This window comes from Pan paniscus, chromosome 4 (genome assembly GCF_029289425.2).
Source record: "Pan paniscus chromosome 4, NHGRI_mPanPan1-v2.0_pri, whole genome shotgun sequence".
Taxonomy (NCBI): Eukaryota; Metazoa; Chordata; class Mammalia; order Primates; family Hominidae; genus Pan; species Pan paniscus.
The window spans coordinates 168,279,540-168,302,820 of NC_073253.2; the positions used below are offsets into that span (position 1 = coordinate 168,279,540).

Below are 23,281 nucleotides of genomic sequence, written 5' to 3' on the forward strand. Positions count from 1 at the left end.
CGCCACCACGCCCGGCTAATTTTTGTATTTTTAGTAGAGACGGGGTTTCACCGTGTTAGCCAGGATGATCTCGATCTCTTGACCTCGTGATCCACCCGCCTCGGCCTCCCAAAGTGCTGGGATTACAGGCATGAGCCACCGTGCCCGGCCTAGGCTTTGCCACTTTCAAGATAGGTAATCTTGCAACAGGGTTGATTGTTTTTTGTTTTAATCTACTCTAAGCCCTACTCCTGATCTGTGATAATAGTGTAGTACAATTTCAAGGGTGGTTGTGAGGATTAAGAGAGATGAACATGGTCGGGCACAGTGGCTCACGCCTGTAATCCCAGCACTTTGGGAGGCCGAGGCGGGTGGATCACGAGGTCAGTTCGAGACCAACCTGACCAATATGGTGAACCCCGTGTCTACGAAAAATACAAAAATTAGCTGGGCATGGTGGCACGCACCTGTAATCCCAGCTACTCAGGAGGCTGAGGCAGGAGAATTGCTTGAACCTGGGAGGTAGAGTTTGCAGTGAGCCAAGATTGTGCCATTGCACTCCAGCCTGGGCAACAGAGCGAGACTCCGCCACAAAAAAAAAAAAAAAAAAAAAAGAGAGAGAGAGAGATGAACATTCAAGTCCTAAGCCTTTAGGTCCTCACAATCTATGCTTGCTGAAGTGACCCGAACAAAAGCAGTTGGAGTGGGGTCGAGTGGGGGAAAGGCTTTCTAGGGAGAGGGAACACCACATTCTAAGGCTACACATCCAGAAAGAGCTTGAGCAATCCAGGAAGGGCGCAGGGTGCGGTGGCTGATGGCCGGAGTGGCTGATGGCCTTGAGGACCAGCTAAGAAACTTGGATTATTTACTAACAAAAATAAAAGAGCCACCATTTGTTGAGGGTTTGCTCTGACATTTCCATCAAAACTACCTTAGCAAGGTAGATTTAATAAATCCAGTTGTATACAAAAGGGAAACACGAGAAGCCATAGAAGGGCTGCATACAGGTAGGTGACTTGATCAATTTCGTGTTTTACAAAGATCCCTTAGATCATGTGTTGGAGTGATAGGAGGTACTCTACTGACCTGCCTTGAACTCCATACTTTAAAAAATATATGACGTTTATCATTTCCTCTTTTACTCCACAATTTATACTCACTGTAGAAAATATTAAAAATATAAGAAAGTTTGAAGAAACAAAAAATTATTACTTGTACTTTCCAGAGACATCTCAATTGATACTTTTCTTCCAGTCTTTTTTTTCTATGTAAAAAATATATAGTTATTAGAATGCCTGACAGAAGGAAGATGGAAAGAGACCACTGTGAAGCGTTCTTGATATTCCCTCTTCTCTTCCTCTCCATGTTATTAGGGCCGTACCAAGAGGAGAGGCTGATTTCCCTACACGTGTCAGGGAAAGTCCCAACTCTGCGCAGCGACCCTCGCTTGCCATTTTCGCCGGTCTCTAGGGGGCGCTGCCCCGAGACTGGGCGGGGAGGGAAAGAAGGCGGTGCGAAAACGCGTTTGAACTTGGGTCCTGCCGCTGCCCGTAGCCGGCGTCCCCAACATGGCGGCTCCCCAAGATGTCCACGTCCGGATCTGTAACCAAGAGATTGTCAAATTTGACCTGGAGGTGAAGGCGCTTATTCAGGTACTCTCCCGGGACCCCTGCCGGGCTCCAGCAGCCCTAACCCAAGCTCTGCTGGTCTGTGAGCTTGGCAGTGTCACTCCCGAACTTTCCCCACTTGGTTTCCCAGACCACAGGCTCCGCCCCATGGTCGGCTACCCGCCCGGTCCCCATTTGGTTGTGTCCCGGTGACTGCTGGCCTTGATCCTTTTTCCGGGTGCCGCCGGATCTCCCATCCCCAGAGCACCCCACTGTTCTCCACCTCTGACTCAGCTACTGCTTCGGGGCTCGCCTTTGCCCCTTCCACCTGCAGCCCTGGTCGTCGCCCCGCCCCTGACTACCTCACAACCTACCTGTCACCCTGCTTGGCCCCGCCCTCTGACGCCGCTTCACCATCCTCTGGTAGCGTCCGGGAGGCAGCTAGCCCCCCACCCCTGCTGGCCAGCTCCACTGGCATCAAAGGCCACCTGGCACGGGAGGCACTGGGTGAAACGAATGTAACCTGGACCGTAGTTGTTTTTTTATGCTTGAGGAAATCGAGTACGGCGCCAAGGCCTAGGTTAGAAGGCAGACCTGGGTCAGTGGCAAAACTGGGACCTGGACTGGGAAAGTCAACCTAGGAATAACATCTTAGAGTGTTACCCCGTTTGAACAGATAGGAAATGAAGTGTTTCGCCTTAAGTCATTTAAGGGTAGAGGTAAAATAAATGAGTGGACTTAGGCAAGAATTGGGAATGTAGACACGGTTCCATGAGTTTAGCAAAAAGAAACCGAGTTTTAAACCTTGTTTTTGTTTGTTTGTTTTTGTTTTTTTGAGACGGAGTCTCGCTCTGTCGCCCAGGCTGGAGTGCAGTGGCGCGATCTCGACTCACGGCAAGCTCCGCCTCCCGGGTTCACGCCATTCTCCTGCCTCAGCCTCCTGAGTAGCTGGGACTACAGGCACCCGCCACCATGCCCGGCTAATTTTTGTGTTTTGCTTAGTAGAGACGGGGTTTCACCGTGTTAGCCAGGATGGTCTCGATCTCCTAACCTCGTGATCCGCCCGCCTCGGCCTCCCAAATTGCTGGGATTACAGGCGTGAGCCACCGCGCCCGGCCTAAACCTTGGTTTTTAAAGCTAATCATTTTCAACAAAGTCACTAAACATTAGATGTAGACTCAGAGTTTGTAACAAGGTGTGGCAAAAAGTGCAGGAAAATAGGGCTCCCCAGATAAACCAGATGCAGAATAAACCAAATTAGATGCAGAATAAACAAATACGGTGCAAAGAAGTGTGATTAAATGAATAAGCCAGAGAAAAAGTGAAATTTGATGCAGATATTTAAAACTTCTTGAACTTCACTTCTCTGGTGTATACATTACAAAACTTCTGGGCCAATTATAGAAAAATAAACAGGTTTCATACAAATGAAATTACATTTTCACATAATCTAAATTGCTTAGGCATTCTTCTGTACACTTTCTAACATTTGGGTTCTTGTCATTGCTGAGGAGAAAGACTGATTATAGCTGGATGTATTGCATTCTTACCGTTTCCCAGCAGCTCTGCTAAGTACTTTACATACATACATAATCTATGATGTTCTGTGAGGTAAGTAGTGTTGTGATAAGGAAACTCAGACACAGAGAATTTAAATAACTTTCCAGGTAACTTTACACAGCTTATAAGTTGCTACAGCCAGGATTCAAATCCACCTGGTCTGTCTCCAGAGCCTGCTGTGAAAGCTGGCACCAGTAATTCTGAATGTCCAGCAACAGATTCTAAATCTGCCCTTAAACATGTCTATATAAACACTCTAACTTATCACTAATGGTTTGTAAAATCACACTGGAGAAGTTAGTCTCATCATATGATGCCAGATATTTAAACATCCTGATCTTCCAAGTTGGAAGGATCTAAGGTTCTAAAGTGATACTATCACTTTTGCATGTCCATTCTTGTTGGGCATACAAGCTGTTTTAAGCTGTTTCCTACTGGCCAGGTAATGTTTTGTTAAAATTTAGGCACTAAAAATTAGGTCAAAGCAGTTGTGTTTCTTTCTAGGCTTTTATATTAATTCAACATTAATCTAAAAAGGAATGAGAAAAATGTAAATGATAATGTTTTTGCTTGTGTTGCAGAGGTAAACAGCAAAGATCAGGATGAATTATAGTCAGTACGTTAATATTAGTTGGTCTAAACCAACTCTCTCACTGTGTGGATGGTGTCATTTCATTTCATTGCCTTGAGAAAGGCCTTTCATCTGTTCAATGTCTCCTAGGATATCCGTGATTGTTCAGGACCTTTAAGTGCTCTTACTGAACTGAATACTAAAGTAAAAGAGAAATTTCAACAGTTGCGTCACAGAATACAGGTGGGTATTCTCAGAACTGAGATGCTGAGTATCTCAATTCAATCAATGAAGGGGGCTCTGTCCTGGGTATATCCTCTGCTTGAGAGCCGTCTGGGTTCTTCAAACACCAGCTGATGGGAGCAGTAAACACTTAGACAGGGAGGGTGACTCTGTACTAACCTGCTCTCCAGGTAAAAACGAGAAACTTTTGGCCGGGCACGGTGGCTCACGTCTGTAATCCCAGCATTTTAGGAGGCCGAGGTGGGGAGATCACGAGGTCAGGAGATCGAGATCATCCTGGCTAACACGGTGAACCCCGTCTCTACTAAAAACACAAAAATCAGCCGGGCGTGGTGGTGTGCACCTGTAATTCCAGCTACTGGGGAGGCTGAGGCAGGAAAATCGCTTGAACCCGGGAGGCGGAGCTTGCAGTGAGCCGAGATCGAGCCACTGCACTCCAGCCTGGGCGACAGAGCGAGACTCTGTCTCAAAAAAAAACAAGAAACTTTTGCATGCAGAACACTGCCAGCTGTGTGAACAAGTGAGTGGCAGGAACACCATTATCCTTGGAATTTTTGAAATCCTGGGGCCACTTCAAATACTTTCTCTTCTCTGCCATTCTTTCTACCCTATTCATTCATTTACTACCTCAATCCATCACACTCCTGGGTTTTTTTTTTACGCTGTTACTTTGCTCAGCATCTTCCTTATTTCAATAGTCACCAGTCACATCATATACACATTTAGTATGCCTGAATTCAACTATGGTATATGTGCTGTCTCAAAAAACACTAGAGGGTGACAAGTAGCAGTTTTGTTTGTTTGTTTTATTTATTTCACATTTTATTCTTATTACATTGGGCTGGGCAAAGAGTTGTGCACCACTGTATAGATCATGTTATTCTGTTGCTTTCATTGTTAAAAATGAAAATGAGGCCAGTAGTTTGAGAACAGCCTGGCCAACATGGCAAAACCCTGTCTCTGATAAATGCAAAAATTAGCTGGGCATGGTGGCACACGCCTGTAATCTCAGCTACTTAGGAGGCTGAGGCAGGAGAATCACTTGAACCCAGGAGGCGCAGGTTGCAGTGAGCGGAGATCGTGCCACTGCACTCTAGCCTTGGTGACAGAGCAAGACTCTGTGTCAAAAAAAAAAAAAAAATATATATATATATATATACATATATATATATATATTTTTTTTTAATAGAGATGGATTTTTTGCTCTATGTTGCTTGAGCTGGTCTTAAACTCCTGGGCTCAAGCAATCCTCCTGCCTCAGCCTCTGAAAGTGCTGGGATTACAGGCATAAGCCCAGACTATTGTGTTGCTTTCAGACAGAATTGGGATTCAGCTTCTAATTGTTTCCAAGTTCAGAATCTAGATCAGAATCAGATGACGAAGACCACTTGTGGGTCTTGGGGCTGCTGAGAAAAAGCCAGGAAACACGTATGGAGCTGACTATGGAGGGGTCATGTTTCAAGGCTCCCATCTGGGCATCCAAGGATCCTGCATGCAGCTCATGGGTAGAGGGGCCCACAGCAGCCCCTCAAAGTGAATAGGGATGGCACAGGCCCAGGGCTGGAACTCAGGAGTTGAAAGGACGACTGCGTCTGCACACTTAAAAAGATGCTGTCCATCTGTATCCTGGAATCCTGTGTAGGCCCTCTCCATGAGGACAGGAACAGGGTTGGCTCCTTGGCCTCTATTTAGCCTCATGAGTAGTTCAGTAAAAGTCCTGCAAACTTGTCATTATCTGGAGACATTCCTGCCGGCTCCTCTTCATGCCCCTCTACTTGAAACACTAGGCAGTTGCTTTATATTGTTCATGATTCTTCTTCCTCAGTTATTCAAATTTGAGATAATTGCATTCTTTTAGGGAACTCTGGATCTCCTGGTCACTCCAAGGGTTGGTAACTGTTCTGATGGTTTTTCTGGTTTCTTGGTTTCTTCTTCCTTCTTTATTTCCTGAGGGTTTCTTGTAATTTCAGTCTGATGTCTTACGTTCTCCATTTTTATTCCTGAGTTTTCTCCTGGGATTCTTCTCACTGCAGCCACAGGACCTAATGTTGGGTTGGCAGAGAACTAGCACTTACTCTGCCCTAGTGGGACCTAGGAGAGTCAGGAGGTACCTGAGTGTGGAAACATGCCTGCTCCTCTAGACTTCTGGAGGTCTCTTAGAAGTAGCAGTTTGAATAGTGGAGATGTTTCCCCTGCTGTACCTTCAGTGAGGGTGAGGTGGGTGTCATGGATCTGCCCATCTATATTAGTCTGTTTTCATGCAGCTGATAAAGACATACGTGAGACTGGGAAGAAAAAGAAGTTTAATGGACTTCTGACATGGCTGGGGAGGCCTCACGATCATGGCAGAAGGCAAAGAGGAGCAAGTCACGTCTTATATGGATGGCAGCAGGCAAAGAGAGAGTTTGTGCAGGGAAACTCCTGTTTTTAAAACCATCAGATCTCGTGAGAGTCATTCACTATCATGAGAAAAGTGCAGGAAAGACCCACCTCTGTAATTCAGTCACCTCCCACCAGGTACCTCCCATGACGTATTGTGAGAGTTACAATTCAAGATGAGATTTGGGTGGGGACACAGCCAAACCATATCAGCATCCCTGGATGGGTCTTGTGGCACCTGGTCTTGTGGTATTGGGGTTTTGTATTAGGCCTTTCTTGCATTGCTGTAAAGAAATACCTGAGGCTGGGTAATTTATTTTAAAAAATGGGTTTAATTGGCTTATGGTTCTGCAGGCTGTATGGGAAGCATAGCAGTATCTGCTTCTGGGGAGGCTTCAGGAAGCTTCCAGTCATGGCAGAAGGCAAAGGGAGCAGGCATGTCACATGACAAAAGCAGGAGCAAGAGAGAGATTGAGTGAGAGCTCACTTACCACTAAGGGGATGACTTATGCCATTCATGAGGGATCCACCCCCATGATCCAAACACCTCCCACCAGGCCCCACCTCCAACACTGGGGATTACCATTCAACATGAGATTTGGGCAGGGACAAATATTCAGACTATATCAGGTCTAAAGACTTGTGCTTTTTTGGCCAGCACAGTGGCTCACGCCTGTAATCCCAGCACTTTGGGAGGCCAAGGCGAGTGGATCGCCTGAGGCCAGGAGTTCAAGACCAGCCTAGTCAACATGGTGAACCTCCATCTCTACTAAAAATACAAAAATTAGCTGGGCATGGTGACCCGTGCCTGTAATCCCAGCTGTTTGGGTGGCTGAGGCATGAGAATTGCTTGAACCTGGGAGTTGGAGGTTGCATTGAGCCAAGATTGTGCCACTGCACTCCAGCCTGGGTGACGGAGCAAGACCCTGTCTCAAAAAAAAAAAAAAAGACTTGTGCTTTTCATATAACATGGCCCCCAAAGCCCACCAGCAACTCTGTTGTTGCTTAACAGAGGAAGACAGTCTGTTGTAAAGCTGGTAGAAAAGCTGGCCAGTTGGACCCCTGAGAAACAGTATGTCTGTGTCCAGTGTTTGCCTACCTCAGAGATTTTCAAGGGCAATTTTGAAAATGTGTAATTTTTGCTATTGGAGTTAACTATATGATTTTCAGCCGCGTCACCATACCTAGCTGATCTCTTCCTGCCTTCATCTCCAGTACTGATTTAATCATCTTAATTTTTTATTTTTGAAAAGATGTTCCTTTTACATGTTTTATGTATGTGTCTGTGTCTATAAGTATCAACATTCAGTGAAAAGTCTCAGTTATGCCCCAGTTTTGTTTTTTGTTCCACTCTTCCAAACAGGTAACCACTTTTGTTACTGATATGTCATTCCAGAGTTTCTCTACTCAAATATTTAAAAAGTCAAATTTCTTTTTTTTTTTTATTTCTTCCTTGTTTCTCATCTAAGAAGTAGCATACTAACACAAAGCTTTTAAAAACTTTATACTTTTTTTTTTTTTTAAGATGGAGTCTGGCCCTGTTTCCCAGGCTGGAGTGCAGGTGTGATCTCTGCTCACTGCAACCTCCACCTCCTGGGTTCAAGCGATTCTCCTGCCTCAGCCTCCCAAGTAGCTGGGATTACAGGTGTGTGCCACCACACGCAGCTAATTTTTCGTATTTTTAGTACAGACGGAGTTTCACCGTGTTAGCCAGGCCAGTCTCGATCTCCTGACTTTGTGATCAGCCTGCCTCAGCCTCCCAAAGTGCTGGGATTACAGGCGTGAGCCACCACGCCCGGTCAAAACTTATACTGTTAAGTATAATTTTATTATACGTATATTGGAAATTTTTCCATTTCAGTAATCAGAGACTGTCCTCATTTTTCTTTTTCTGTTTTCTTTTTTTTTCTTTTTTTGAGACAGGGTCTTGGGCTGTCACCCAGGCCAGAGTGCAGTGGCACAATCTCAGCTCACCACAGCCTTGATTTCCCAGGCTCAAGCGATTTTCCTCCTGCCTCAGTCCCCCAAATAGTTGGGACTACAGGCGTGCGCCACCACACCCAGCAAATTTTTGTAGTTTTTATAGAGACTGGGTTTTGCCATGTTGCTCAGGCTGGACTTGAACTCCTGGACTCAAGTGATTGTCTGCCTCAGCCTTCCAAAGTGTTGGGATTACAGGCGGGAGCCACCACACCTGGTCTCTCATTCTTTTCTAAATAGTTGTCATTTTTTTTTTTTTTTTAGCCAGTTCTCTATCAAAGGGCATTTATTTGGACTGCTTCCACATTTTTTTTAAGCTAACTTATTCCCTGACAGACTTTTCTTCAACTCAGCATGACTTCAACTCTCCAACTACACCTGTTACCTTCAGTGTGAGTATTTGTATGTTCTTTTTAAACATCTGGGTGCCCACCCAGTGTTTATTTCCTTCACTCATTAAAATGACCTCACCAATACGTGTACATTTACATATTTATTATGGCACCTAGGAAGGACCTAATAAATGCACATGGCCAGTAAATGAATAACCCCATCCCAGTTTTAATCTGCGTTTCTTAAGTATTTACATACTCTTTTTATATCTGGAAATAAATACAAGATTCCTGTTTGTTTGCCATTTTTAGCTTTTATTTGAATGTCTTTTTTGTGTATTTCCAACAAGATCGTGTGATACTAGAGAACCGGCCTCATATCCTCAAAACTGGGTGTTCTGCACATGGTGAATCTTGGGCACTGACTGTGTATAAATATCTGTGTGTTTGTCTTTGTACATATAGCTCTCAAACTGGAATTTGAGAACTACTCTACCCTACCATTCCTTTCTCCAGAACTATCACTGGTTCTCTTTGACAGAACTTCCAGGCAATCTTTCATGAGTAAATTGTACATTTCTCCCCCTTTTTAATCCCTCCCTTTTTCCCATGCGTTCATTCTTCCATTCAGTGACTCAGTGCCCAGTATGTGCCGGGCACAAGGAATATATGTAGTGAATAATGTGAGATACAGCTCTGCTTATTCATAGAATTTACATCCTTTTTTTTTTAGACGGAGTCTCACTCTGTTGCCCAGGCTGGAGTGCAGTGGCACGATCTCGGCTCACTGCAATCTCCACTTCCCGGGTTCACGCCATTCTCCTGCCTCAGCCTCCCAAGTAGCTGGGATTACAGGCGCCCGCCACCACGCCTGGCTAATTTTTTGTATTTTTAGTGGAGATGGGGTTTCACCGTGTTAGCCAGGATGGTCTTGATCTCCTGACCTCGTAATCTGCCCGCCCTGGCCTCCCAAGGTGCTGGAATTACAGGCGTGAACCACCACGCCCAGCCCATAGAATTTACATTCTAATAGGGAATACAGATTTTAAACAAATAATTATGAAAATAATTGATGACATTTGCAAAACTTTTCCAATTCACAGTTGATTATTTCTTTTATTCTCTACCTCAGCAATATTTGGAGGCATAAATTGAAAGTCATCTCTGTGCTATTGAAATGGTGGATACACAAACTTGTTCCAAACCAGCATGTGCAAATTGATATGTAAATCAGTAAATTAGTATATAAATGAGCAAATACATTGATGTTTCAGATCAATAGCGTGATTGAAGCTAGAATCTGTTTTAATTTGTAAACCAAAAAATGTGATTGGTATAATGCTATCTTTAATTATAGTCCCTCTTGATGGTTCTTTTATCTGAAGTTCTTGGGGTTTAATACTTCTGGGTATGTCTGCTGACCCTCACTTATGGTGGGTTATTTCCTTGGTGTTAGGTTATTTTGGACTGTGAGCACTCATCTTCAGCAGACCTTATCTGAGGGACTTTGTGCAGCTGGGTCGAGGCCAAGTCTCTACAGAGGTTTTTGCATTAGCTTCCCACCAGGTCTCCTGAGATGATCACAAGTCTGACAACATTTTTTTTTTTTTTTTGAGACAGAGTCTCTCTCTGTTGCCCAGGCTGGAGCGCAGTGGCACAGTCTTGGCTTGCTGCAAGCTCTGCCTCCCGGGTTCACGCCATTCTCCTGCCTCAGCCTCCTGAGTAGCTGGGACTACAGGTGCCCGCCACCACGCCTGGCTAATTTTTTGTATTTTCAATTGAGATGGGGTTTCACCATGTTAGACAGGATGGTCTCGATCTCCTGACCTCGTGATCCGCCCGCCTCGGCCTCCCAAAGTGCTGGGATTACAGGCGTGAGCCACCGTGCCCGGCCGAGAACACTGTTTATGTTCATTTCTCTTAATGGAGTTTCATGAACCACTCAGGGAAGATAAATTGCACCCTAGATCAGTGGAAGGAGCAGCTCCCTGGTTGGTTATAAATTCTCAGGGGAGTTTTTTTTTAACCCCTCTATTTGGAACTCATAGCAAAAAAAAGCAAGCATCTATGTTTTCACTCTGTGCTGGTAGATGGACATTTTTTTAGACCATTTTCCTGTGTCTGTAACCTTTCGTGGGTTTTAGATTTGTGGTGATCTCAGTTCAGCTTCTCAACCTCAGCCTCAGATGGCTCAGGGCTTCATTTTTCTGTCCCTGCACAAGCTCTCAAACCTTCAAGCGCTCAAACTGCCTATTACTCGTCTTTAATGAAATAGGCACAGAAATTGTATCTGGAAATGAACAGCAGTTTGATATTTTAATGATATCTAAGTGGGGGATCAGTGTGCTCGTATTTCGTCATTGTTTTTCTTTTCCTGTCGGGCCTGCCCTAGGTGACAGGAGCAGCAGCTCTGACGCCAGGACAGCCGTGCATCACTCCCAGGCTGACTATTCCAGCTCTTGTTCCCTTCTCACTTTTGGGCCATAGGGGTTTTCCTTACTTCCTTGTGGACTTAGCTATAGATTTAAAAGGATGTGTGTTATATGTTACCTAGCATTCCTAGGTGTTCTGTTTTAAAAGGGTGCTTCAAGTGCTATTGTATGCCCTTGGCAGAAATAGAAATGCTCTTCTGCTTTCATGTTGACTTTTGAAATAATTTTAACATGGAGTTATTTTTCCTCAAAGGACCTGGAGCAGTTGGCTAAAGAGCAAGACAAAGAATCAGAGAAACAACTTCTACTCCAGGAAGTGGAGAATCACAAAAAGCAGATGCTCAGGTAGGCAGGGCCTGCCCCCGCCAGCGGCTTCTGCTGGCTCTTCTTTTTGCCTGTGAGCCTTGCACGTGTGTTTGCCTGATGGATCTGGTTTAATGCTGACTTAATGGTGTCTTTTTTTTTTTTTTGAGAGATGGTGTCTCGCTCTATCGCCCAGGCTGGAGTGCAGTGGCCTGATCTTGGCTCACTGCGACCTCTGCCTCCCGAGTTCAAGCAATTCTTCTGCCTCAGCCTCCTGAGTAGCTGGGATTACAGGCACCCACCATCACGCCTGGCTAATTTTTGTATTTTTAGTAGAGATAGAGTTTCGCTGTGTTGGCCAGGCTGGTCTCTAACACTGGCCTCATGTGATTCACCCACCTTGGCTTCCCAAAGTGCTGGGATTACAGGTGTGAGCAACCACGCCCAGCCAATTGCATCAGTTACACACTGGTGGAATGTTCTCTCTCAGTCAGTAATAGTCAAGTGGGGGCGAGTGGGGAAGGGATAAATAGGGCCTATCTGAGCAGGTGGAGCTGAGCATAGTTTACAAAAGCATATTTAACATTATACTGTATTGTATATTTTTAATAAAAAAATATGATTGCTTTTGTAATACAGGGTCATTTTTTATCTAAGGATAATTGGTACCAGAAAAAATCTACAGAAAGAAAACCTGCTGAAGGTGGACCAAAATTTAGAAGGTTTTGAGTGGGATGCTGTCTAAAAATAAAATAAAATAAAATGCAAGAAAAACCGTAAATTAAACAAAATTGAGGTCAAAAATTAAAACCAAAATCGAGGTTGTAATTGCAGGTGTGTGCTAATCCTTGATTATATAATTACAGTTATATGCCATTTCTTGTTATTGAATTGGGAGAGGTTTAACTTTTCCAATGAAATTGTCAGACAACATGAAACAGTATCTTTCCCTTCACATTTGACTTTTGTACCAATCAGAAAGAGGGTTTTTCCAAACATATTTGAGGTATTCAGATCATTCTCTCTCTTTTTTAAAAATACATTTTTGGCCCAGTGCGGCGGCTCATGCCTGGAATCCCAGCACTTTGGGAGGCTGAGGTGGACAGATCATGAGGTCAGGAGTTCGAGACCAGCTTGACCAACATGGTGAAACCCCTCTCTACTAAAAATAAAAAATTAGCCGGGTGTGGTGGCACACACCTGTAATCCCAGCTACTCGGGAGGCTGAGGCAGGAGAATCGCTTGAGCCCGGGAGGCAGAGGTTGCAGTGAGCCGAGATTGCTGCACTCCAGCCTGGGTGACAGAGTGAGACTCCACCTTAAAAACAAAAAAAAAATATTTTTATTTTTAAAAAATTAAAAAATTTTGGAAAGGAGGTCCTTCTCTGTTGCCCAGTCTGGAGTACAGTCATAGCTTACTGCAGCCTCAGGAACTCCTGGGCTCAAGTGATCCTCTCACCTCAGCTTCCCAAGTAGTTGGGACTACAGCACACTCCACCGTGCCTGGCTAAATCATTCTCTTTTGAAACCCCTGCTAAGTTGTCATTCCCATGGGTTTTCTCTTTGTCTCTTGTTCACTGGTCTGCCTCTGCCAGATCTGTATTTGTGGCTTTGCTTCTGATTTGAGCAATTTGCCAGCATCATCTTCCCTGCAAGCAGCTGTGTATGTAACAGTCAGCTGTCAGGAAGACACCGACTGGCAAAAACACAGGCACAGGGAGGCCAGTGTAAGCAGGGAGGGCTGTATGAGTGGTGGGCAGTGATCCAGGGCTTGGCTATTTCACGAATACTTTATGTTATGATGGCTTTTGCTTTCCTGAGCCACCAAGCCTACTCAGATTATAAACACTGAGTACAGAGGAGCCCTTGTATAAAGTATGGTAAGTTATGCCAGACACACTCAGCTTAGCATGGGTTTAAACCTGGGAATGGCCATCCACAATGTAGCATTACAGGCCAGAGCAGAGAAAGCTGTCAATTTATACTTTGGGGCTATGTGCAGTAGCTCACACCTATAATCCCAGCACTTTGGGGGCCGAGGCAGGAGGACTGCTTGAGCCCAGGAGTTTAAGACCATCCTGGGCAACAAAGCAAAACCTCATCTGTTAAAAAAAAAAAAAATTAGCTGGGGGCATGCTGATGTGTGCCTGTAGTCTCAACTACTTGGGAGGCCAAGGCAGGAGGGCAGTGGGCTCGGGAGGTCAAGGCTGCAGTGAGCCGTGATCATGTGACTGCACTCTGGCCTAGGAGACAGAACGAGACCCTGCCTCTTTTCTTTTCTTTTTTTTTTTTTTTGAGACAGAGTCTCACTCTGTCACCCAGGCTGGAGTGCAGTGGCGCAATCTCGGCTCACTGCAAGCTCCACCTCCCGGGTTCACGCCATTCTCCTGCCTCAGCCTCTCCGAGTAGCTGGGACTACAGGCACCCGCCACCACGCCTGGCTCATTTTTTATATTTTTAGTAGAGATGGGGTTTCTCCGTGTTAGCCAGGATGGTCTCGATCACCTGACCCTCATGATCCGCCGGTCTCGGCCTCCCAAAGTGCTGGGATTACAGGCGTGAGGCACCGTGCCCAGCCGACCCTATCTCAAAAAAAAAAAACAAAACAAAAAAAACCAACTTTGGCAGTTGAAGCAGTAGTTGTGCTTGCTTGGGTCATCATGCTTGTCACACCATACAGTGAGTATCTGTTTGCTTGTCTTTTTCCCAAATGAATGTGAGGTGGTTGAGGAGAAATACTGCCCCTCATTCATCTCTGGATCCCAGGGTCCTGCAGAACCCCCTTGCAAACTGTTTCAAAATGTAATGGATTCTTTAAAGTGGCAGATGTGAAATGGCGGAGCAGGTGCTCATTAAGACCTTCAGCATAAAGGTGCTATTAGAAAACCCCCCTGTCAGTTCACGTACTCTGTGTTTTGATTTTTGAGTATTTCCAGAGATGAGCACAATTGGTTTGAGCTGGCTACATAAGAGTTCTGAAGTATGAGTTTGATTCTTAGAGAGACTCAGTTAGCTTTTTTATAGTCTATCAACAACTGTCAACATTTCTTTTTTTTTTTTGAGATGGAGTCTTACTCTCATTGCCCAGGCTGGAGTGCAGTGGCATGATCTTGGCTCACTGCAACCTCTGCCTCCTAGATTCAAGTGATTTTCCTGCCTCAGACTCCCGAGTAGCTGGGATTACAGGCACTCGCCATCATGTCCAGCTAATTTTTGTATTTTTAGTAGAGACAGGGTTTTAACATGTTGGCCAGGCTGGTCTCGAACTCCTGACCTCAAGTGACCCACCCGCCTCGGCCTCTCAAAGTGTTGGGATTACAGGTGTGAGCCACCACGCCCGGTCAACTGTCACATTTCTAACTCCAGGAAGCTGTTCACCAACTTTCCGTTATCACCCACAAGTTAGCGCAGGTGAAGACTGTAGATCCGCCGTGTCAGTCAGGGCTCTGCTAATCCATCATGTTTGTGTCATTCATGATTGGTCTGTAGTATGGAAAGAACAACAAACCTTGAAGAAATATTTTGAAAGATTGGCTTTTTGTGTGTGTGGTTTTTTTTTTTTTTTTTTCCTTGAGAGAAGGTCTTACTGTGTCACCCAGGCTGGAGTATAGTGGTACTATCACGGCTCACTGCAACCTCCACTTCCCAGGCTCAGGTGATCTTCGCTCCTCCGCCTCCTGGGTAGCTGGAACGACAGGCGTGCGCCACCACCATGCCTGGCTAATTTTTTGTATTTTTAGTAGAGACGGGGTTTCTCCATGTTGCCCAGGCTGGTCTTGAACTCCTGGGCTCAAGTGATCCCCCCACCTCGGCCTCCTAAAGTGCTATGATTACAGGTGTGAACCACTGTGCCTGGCCACGATTTTTTATTTCCTACAAAGTATATTAACTCAGCAGCTGAATGGCCAGAAATGGTTGTTCAAGATACTGGAGATGAGTAAGTCATGGTTCTCCGGGGATGGTACCAATTAATACACAGGCCATAGCAGTACAGCCTTAGAGGCAACTGGACTGAAGAGGGGCCTTGTGTGACCAGCTGGGAAGTTTGGATGCCTCCCTGAAGTCCAGCCATTGTGGAGCTGTGCACAGAGGAGTGCCATGTTCACAGCCCCTTGGGCTGACGGGGGCAGAGGGACAGCAACAGAGCCTCCCCGTGGCGACCTCCAGGGTCCGGTCAAGGGGTATCAGGACCTGAGCAAGAACAGTTGCTGGGGGACCAGGAGGCAGAAGTGGCAGGAGGTGGGATGGGCTCTGAAGGCCGTGCCTGGTGGCCTTCTCCCGTGTGCCTTTGTTGGGGGGAAGTGCTGTGAATTGAACTGACTTATGGCCTGGTGGAGTGGACACACTCACACGTGAACCTTCCAATTCCAGCAATCAGGCCTCATGGAGGAAAGCTAATCTCACCTGCAAAATTGCAATCGACAATCTAGAGAAAGCAGAACTTCTTCAGGGAGGAGATCTCTTAAGGCAAAGGTACCTATTCTTTTATTTTTCTGGGCTCCGATAATAATAGATAACAATTGGCAAGGTGTAGGAAACCCCCTCTTGTTTTCAGCTTGGTGTTTAATTTAATTACATAAGTAATTTTTTTAAGTTTGAAAAAAATGCATACTTATTTGTAGTAAATTGGTAAAATAAAGTATGAATTACAAAATTAAAATATCGAATTTTTTTTTTTTCTGAGATGAAGTCTCACTCTTGTAGCCCAGGCTGGAGTGCAGTGGTGCCCTCTCGGCTCACCGCAATCTCCGCCTCCTGGGTTCAAGTGATTCTCCTGCCTCAGCCTCCAAAGTATCTGGGATTACAGTTGCGCGCCACTGCACCCAGCTAATTTTTTGTATTTTTAGTAGAGATGGGGTTTAACCATGTTGGCCAGGCTGGTCTTGAACTCCTGACTTCAGGTGATCCACCCACCCCAGCCTCCCAAAGTGCTAGGATTATAGGCGTGAGCCACCATGCCCGGCCGAAAATATCGAATCTTATTACTCATGAACATTTTGGTATATTCTCTCCCTCATTTTTACTTCTACATTTCTTACAAAGTCAAAATTGTACCATACATAAAATTTCATATTCTGCTGTTTCAGCACAAAAGTTGTTCATTAAAAAAAAAAAAAGCTTTTTAAGCCTAATTCTAACAGTACATAGTATGTAGATTGTATGTTAATACAATCCCCTGTGTGTGTTTGCATTTCTAGTGTTTCAGTAGTGTAAGTAATACACCAGGGCATGTCTTAGAACATAAGGCTTTATCCACATTTTGGATGTTTCCTTTGGAGGGATTTCCAGGGATGAGATGATTGAGTCAAAGGAATGAACATTACCAAGGCTCTTCAATTGGCAAATTGCTTTACAGAAGGCAGCACTGGTTTATGTTCCTACTAGCAGTCCACAGGGGCGTGGGTCTCAGCACACCCTTTCCAGCATTGAATGTGATCATTTAAAATATGTATACTAATTGGATAGGTAAAACATGAGATCTCATTTGGATGTGGGGCCTTCTTGCAGGGAGGCTTTTGTTGACATTCCTCCCCTTTCTCTTCCTCTGAACTTTTAGGAAAACCGCCAAAGAGAGCCTGGCCCAGACATCCAGTACCATCACTGAGAGCCTCATGGGGATCAGCAGGATGATGGCCCAGCAGGTCCAGCAGAGCGAGGAGGCCATGCAGTCTCTAGGTAAAGCTGGGCCTGGAGTAGGAAGCTTCTCCCAGAGACGCTGCTCTAGGGCCCTTGCCCTGGCACCTCCACTCTGGGCTCCTCCACCACAGCCCACACGATGTTCACTGACTTGGGTGGCTTCTCCCTCATGAGATGACTTGACACCATGGTCTTATCCAGTGTGGGATGTGCTGCTCCTATTTCTCTTTTTTTTTTTTGAGATGGAGTTTCGCTCTTGTTGCCCAGGTTGGAGTGCAATGGTGCGATCTCAGCTCACCGCAACCTCTGCCTCCTGGTTTCAAGCGATTATCCTGCCTTAGCCTCCCAAGTAGCTGGGATTACCGGCATGCACCACCACACCCGGCTAATTTTGTATTTTTAGTAGAGACGGGGTTTCTCCATGTTGGTCAGGCTGGTCTTGAACTCCCAACCTCAGGTGATCCGCCTGCCTCAGCCTCCCAAAGTGCTGGGATTATAGGCTTGAGACGCCACGCCCGGCCCGTATTTCTGTTTACTAGAAGACCCCACACCCCCATCGATGTTTCCTCAGGGGGAGCATTCCCATGTGTTCATGTGAAAGGCAGAGGTCCCAGCCCCTCTCCTAGAGAGGGTGTCGGCAGGGCTGGGTGAGGGGCCTGGAGTCTGATTTTCAGTGAGGGCTCTGGGGACCCATATGGCCAGGCAAGTTTGGGAATGGTTGCTCCAAGAGATGTTTGGCGAATCAGCTGCTGGTAGGACTGCTAGGACCTCAGTTTACAATTATACTCCCCAACGTTATTTTTCCTATGAGTTCCTTTTAAAAGATGTGAATCAGAGGCTACAGGAGAGACTGCTTGAGACCATCTGGTTTCCTCCAATAGTTTTCCCAGAGTGTCTCCTCTGTGATGGAGAAGAGTATCAGCCCTCTCCAGGGTCCTTCAGTATAAGACAACAAAAAAGGGCGTTTACTCCTTGAAACGCTTTTGGAAAATTGCACACGTGGACAAAAGTAGAAAGCATGGTATCCTGAATCCCCTGAGCCCTGAGTCCATGACCCCAGCCAGTCTCGTTTCAGTTCTACCCTCAGCCCATCCCCCATCTGGATTATTTTGAAGCAAATCCCAGACATCGTCCATAAATATCTCAGTACATCTCTCTAAAACATAAGGGACTCTTTGGGGGAAAAGCAGAAGCAACCCCATAACTACAATACCATGATCACGCCTAGAAATTATAATTTTGGACCACTGTTTTTTCAGTGCACCAAATAGGCAGAAGCAAAAGGAAAGCAAGCAGGTGACCCCTAGGTCGCTCCTTGAGTTTGCAGCTTACCTGAACATCTGGGCTCGGAACCAGCCAGGGGCTTCCTCTCAGCGTGTGCTGTGGGAGAGGCCTTGGAGAGAGAGGGAGCAAAGCGACAACTTGGCCTCTGAGTCCAGGGCTTTTATGCTCTGGTGTGGCGACAGCATACCCCCCGCTAACAGTGGGAAGGAAACACAAATGCTGGTGGCTTCTGGGGTGTTGAGAGGGTCCCAGTGTTCTTGGGGCCCATTTTGTAGAAGCGATAACTATTGAAGAAAAGAGAAGAATACAGTTCTTAACCCTTTCCTTATGCCTCACAAATTCAGCTTGATTTAAAAGCCTACTAGGACCATAATTTTAAAACAAAAAGCTTATTAGGAATATGGTGTCTGGAATTTGCTCCACAATTGCAGGAGTAGTGGCAGCTGGGGGGAGGGGGAGCAGGATTTCAGAGGTTGGTGGTTCTTGGTTATGGGTGGTGGACACATGGCATTTCATGATATTATGCTGTCTGCTCTGTGATGCTTCAAAATTCTCCGTAATAAGAAAGTTTAAAAAGAAAGGCCTATTAGATTTTTACTTAGCAAGATCTCAGGGTTTTGAAATCGCAGCAGGCAGGCGTGGAGAAAGCAGGCGGAGAGGGATTCCTGTTCTGTGAGTGTTTGTTTTTCTCCTTTTATCTGTCATTTTCAAAACGCTGCTGTGTTTCCTCTGATAATTTATCTTATTTACTTATTAGCTTTTAATTTTTAAAAAGGTAACACATACAGCATAGAGAAGGATAAGAAAACTCTAGCCCAGGACTGCCATAGAAACGCAACAGCAGCCATGTACGTAACTTTAAATTTTCCAGTAGGCACATTTTAAAAAGTAAAAAGAAACATAAGAAATTAATTTTAGTAAGATGTTTATTTAACCCATTATGTAAAATATTATAATTTCAATGTAAAACTAATATTAAAAACTATTGAGATATTTTACATTCCTTTTTCTCAGATTAAGTCTTTGAAACATCGTGTGGATTTTGGCCAGGCGCGGTGGCTCATGCCGGTAATCCCAGCACTTTGGGAAGCCAAGGCGGGCAGATCACTTGAGGTCAGGAGTTCGAGACCAGCCTGACCAACATGTTGCAACCCTGTCTCTACTAAAAATACAAAAAGAAAATTAGCTGGGCGTGGTGGTGCATGCCTGTAATCCCAGCTACTGGGGAGGCTGAGGCAGGAGAATCATTTGAACCCGGGAGGTGGAGGTTGTGATGAGCCAAGATGACGCCACTGCACTCCAGCCTGGGTGACAGAGTGAGACTGCATCTCAAAAAAAAAAGAAAAGAAACATTGTGTGGGTTTGACACTTACATCTCCTGACATCTCCATTTGCATTAGCCACGTTTTTCTATGCACAGCAGCCTCGCATGTCTAGGGGCTGCCATATTGGTCAGCACAGCTCTGGAGAGTACAAAAGGGACACAAAAAAGATCACTCTCTGTTCTGACCTCCAGCTGACCCCTACCTGCCAGCCCTCTGGTCCACTTCCCAGAGGCAACCTCTGTAACCAGTGTCTTAAAAAATATCTTGTGATCCTCTAAGCTTTTGTAACTTAAGCAAATGAAATACCATTCATCTCCCTGTTTCTTACCTAAATGGAAACATTTCACAGGCGTTCCTTTATACTTTCCCTTTTCACTTAATGTGTTCTATTCAATGGCTGTTCTGATGATGCCTTGCTATGTTTTGTGGGAGAACCTCGCCAGGTACACCTTCTACCCTCAGCGTCAGGCCCAGATACCCATATTCAGAAATACATCTGACTCTGGGGACAGTGATTCCTTAAGGGACGTGGGCCTCTTCTTAGGTGTCACCTCCTTAAAGCTACAGCCAGTATCCCTGGCCTGAGGGACTGGTATGTGTGAGGGCTTACGGCAGAGCCCGGGACACCCTTGCCCTTTTGAGATCCTGCAAAGTGCCGGTCTGGCCAGCAGATGTCCTGGAGGCCGCACCTCATAGGTGGAAGGTTCTGGTGCGTTCGGCTGCTGCCCCAACACAGACCTCACAGTGCCTGCCCACGATCCCTGGGTTGGTTTTGTGGCTGGTGGTTTCCCTGAGCAGCGTCCATCTGCTTCAGAGAGCTGAGGAGGTGGCTGGGTGAGCAAGCCTCTTCTGCCCTTCTCCCTGGTGACGTTCATGTTCAAGGACTCCCAAACAAACCCCCCCTCACTCTCTGGAGCTGATGGGACCTGGGGAGGAGCCTTTCCTTGTCAGCTCCTTGGCTGGTCTCCACATGCTTTGATTCCAGCTCAGAGGAACTCACTTGAGAATGCTGGTTTTTATCAGCACCCCAGCCAGCAGAGTGAGGTCTTTGGATCTTGAGCTGCAGTCTCTGAGTTGGGCCTCCTTCCTCTTTTGTTTCAGTCACTTCTTCACGAACGATCCTGGATGCAAATGAAGAATTTAAGTCCATGTCGGGCACCATCCAGCTGGGCCGGAAGCTTATCACAAAATACAATCGCCGGGAGCTGACGGACAAGCTTCTCATCTTCCTTGCGCTAGCCCTGTTTCTTGCTACGGTCCTCTATATTGTGAAAAAGCGGCTCTTTCCATTTTTGTGAGATCCCAAAGGTGCCAGTTCTGGCCCTTTCAGCTCCTGTTTCAGGATCTGTCCTGGTTCCTGAGCTCTAGGCTGCTAAGCTGAGCCACACACCCCTCCGTTTGTGCCAGTTGCCTGCAGGTTGGATGGAACACAGTGCCCCACTTTTCTGCGAGTAGCTGGCTTGTAAAGGGTGAACAGAGCCATGGGAGGAAGGCCTGGCATTGGGATGCCGCCCTGGGGACATACGAACCGCCTCCTTCCCCCATTGTGCACTATGGGAGGCTGCTGCTGCGTGGAGCACTTAAAGTCCAGCCTCCAGGACCGGATGCCCCTCCTGTCTCCCGCTCCCATCGTGCCCTTAAATGCCAGATCTGGTGGAGGGAAGAGAGAAGAGGTAGGAAGAAAGGTGATGAAAACTCCTGGTCATTCCTTGAATAAACTTGATTTTATTTAATAGAATAAAATGTATTTGATTTTGTAAGATAGCCCTCTGGGAATGTGTGTTCCTCTTTTCTTTTTTCTTTTTTTTTGAGATGGAGACTTGCTCTATCATCCAGGCAGGAGTGCAATGGCGCAATCTTGGCTCACTGCAGCCTCTGCCTCCTGGGTTCAAAAGATTCTCTTGCCTCAGCCTCCCAAGTAGCTAGGATTACAGGCACACACCACCACACCCGGCTAATTTTTGTATTTTTTTAGTAGAGATGGGGTTTCTCCATGTTGGCCAGGCTGCTGTCGAACACCTGACCTCAGGTGATCCACCCGTCTTGGCCTCCCAAAGTGCTGGGATTACAGGTGTGAGCCACCATGCCCAGCCCTCTTTTCTTGATGTCCAGATTTTTAGGACATGAACCTAGATTATTTATTTATTCATTCATTCAACAACGAATTAGCATTGTTATTTTCTTTCTGTCCCTCCCCAACAACAAGGAACTATTAAACAGCTGCCACACACAGGGTGTTATAGACGCTGCTGAACATGACAAATACATTGGTGAACCAGACATGGTTCCTCCCTCAAGGAGGAACAGAAGGAGACACGGAAATAAAATCTCACAGACTATCAGGAAGGAGGGTCCAACAGCCCCTGTTCAACCAGGTGTGGTGGCTGATACCTCTAATCCCAGCATTTTGGGAGGCTGAGGCAGGATGATCACTTGAGCCCAGGAGTTCAAGACCAGCTAGACAACATAGCAAGACCCTGTCTGTATTTAAAAAACAAAAAAACAAAAAAACAGAAACAGAACAGAAAACAGCCCTTGTTGGAAGTGGCTCACACCAACATCTGAAAAGGCTGTGATGCCATTCTCTACCACAGCAGCCTGGCCAGGCCTGGGGGTGTGCAGTGATTCGGGCTGGCACATGCCTTTCTCTCTGATGTCCAGAGCTAAGTATAACCAAGGAGGGAGAAGCTAGTGAGAAGCTGAGACTGTGTGAGCCTGAGTTCTGTCCAGGCCAGAGGGAGAGGGCCCAGGCTAGGCCAGTCCTAGAGGTGCTGTGTCTTTTGTGCTGCAGGCCTGGCTGACCTCAAGCTTGAAATCCCAGCCTCCCCCCACTATTTATAGCCCCAGAGGACCTGGGAAGGGCAGTGTGGAGGCTGAAGGGAAAGTGGGAAGAACATGGACTTTGATCCTTGGCTCAAACACTTGGTTTTGAGATTTGGCTCCACTGCTAATGGACCACAGGACCATTGGCAAGTTACCTTATGTTGCTAAGCCTCAGTTTTCCTATCTGTAAAATGGAGGTGATAATCCATATGGGTCCTCATAGAGTCAACCTGAGAATCCAAAGAGAATATAAAGCAGCAAGTGTAGCTAGCTGTCTTCAGACCAGGCCTGCCATGGCCTTTCCAAATGCTGCCACCCCCTGGGCCCTGGACACTGAGGTTTCCTGCAGCTGACAGCAGCGGTGCTTCAGGAAAAGCTGGGCCAGGCACCAGAATTCTGTTAGAGGTGTTTGAGCAGAGGATGTCAAGAGTTAAGGCCTCAGTTATAAAGTGGCAGATCATGATGGGACCAAGTTATAAAAAACTAGCTGCACATCTCAGACCAGCTTAATGAGTGGATTCCAAGTTAAAGTGTGGATCTAAGTATAGAGCCACACTTTGTGTACACACACACACACACACACACACACACACACATATTTTGTAGGCTGTATATCATCCTTAAACAATTCCTGGCCCCAAAAGACACTCGGTGCAGATTGTGCACACATGTGTCTTATTTATAGTCAAATTAAAGCTGAGAATAAAGCACAGATGGGAAATTCCCACTCAGATTCCAGCTGTAAGTGCAGCAGATGGATGTTATCAAGTTCGGATTTTCTTGTCTTAACATTTTTCTTTACTGCTTCCCACTAATTGTCAACATCC

The 23,281-nt window shown here is 45.9% G+C and overlaps 1 protein-coding gene across 2 annotated transcripts; it reads left to right on the forward strand.

Annotated features, from left to right (window-relative positions):
- The first annotated feature begins 1,357 nt into the window (after positions 1-1,357).
- BNIP1 (BCL2 interacting protein 1) lies at positions 1,358-21,395 on the forward strand. 2 transcript variants are annotated; one of them, XM_003814001.5, is made up of 6 exons: positions 1,358-1,631; positions 3,868-3,960; positions 11,337-11,428; positions 15,757-15,858; positions 16,943-17,061; positions 20,733-21,395. In XM_003814001.5, exons 1-6 carry the CDS (start codon positions 1,548-1,550, stop codon positions 20,927-20,929), a joined length of 687 nt encoding a protein of 228 aa, XP_003814049.1. In that variant the 5' UTR covers positions 1,358-1,547; the 3' UTR covers positions 20,930-21,395. The 2 variants fall into 2 exon arrangements, with proteins under 2 accessions (XP_003814049.1, XP_034816865.1); XM_034960974.3 differs by lacking the exon at positions 3,868-3,960 and having other exon boundaries at positions 1,525-1,631.
- The last annotated feature ends 1,886 nt before the right edge of the window (positions 21,396-23,281 follow it).

Coding starts and splice junctions, on each gene's coding strand:
- BNIP1 (XM_003814001.5), top strand. CDS start 1,548: ATGGCGGCTCCCCAAGATGTCCACGTCCGGATCTGTAACCAAGAGATT. Junction 1,632..3,867: donor AGGTGAAGGCGCTTATTCAG/GTACTCTCCCGG, acceptor AATGTCTCCTAG/GATATCCGTGATTGTTCAGG. Junction 15,859..16,942: donor GGAGATCTCTTAAGGCAAAG/GTACCTATTCTT, acceptor CTGAACTTTTAG/GAAAACCGCCAAAGAGAGCC.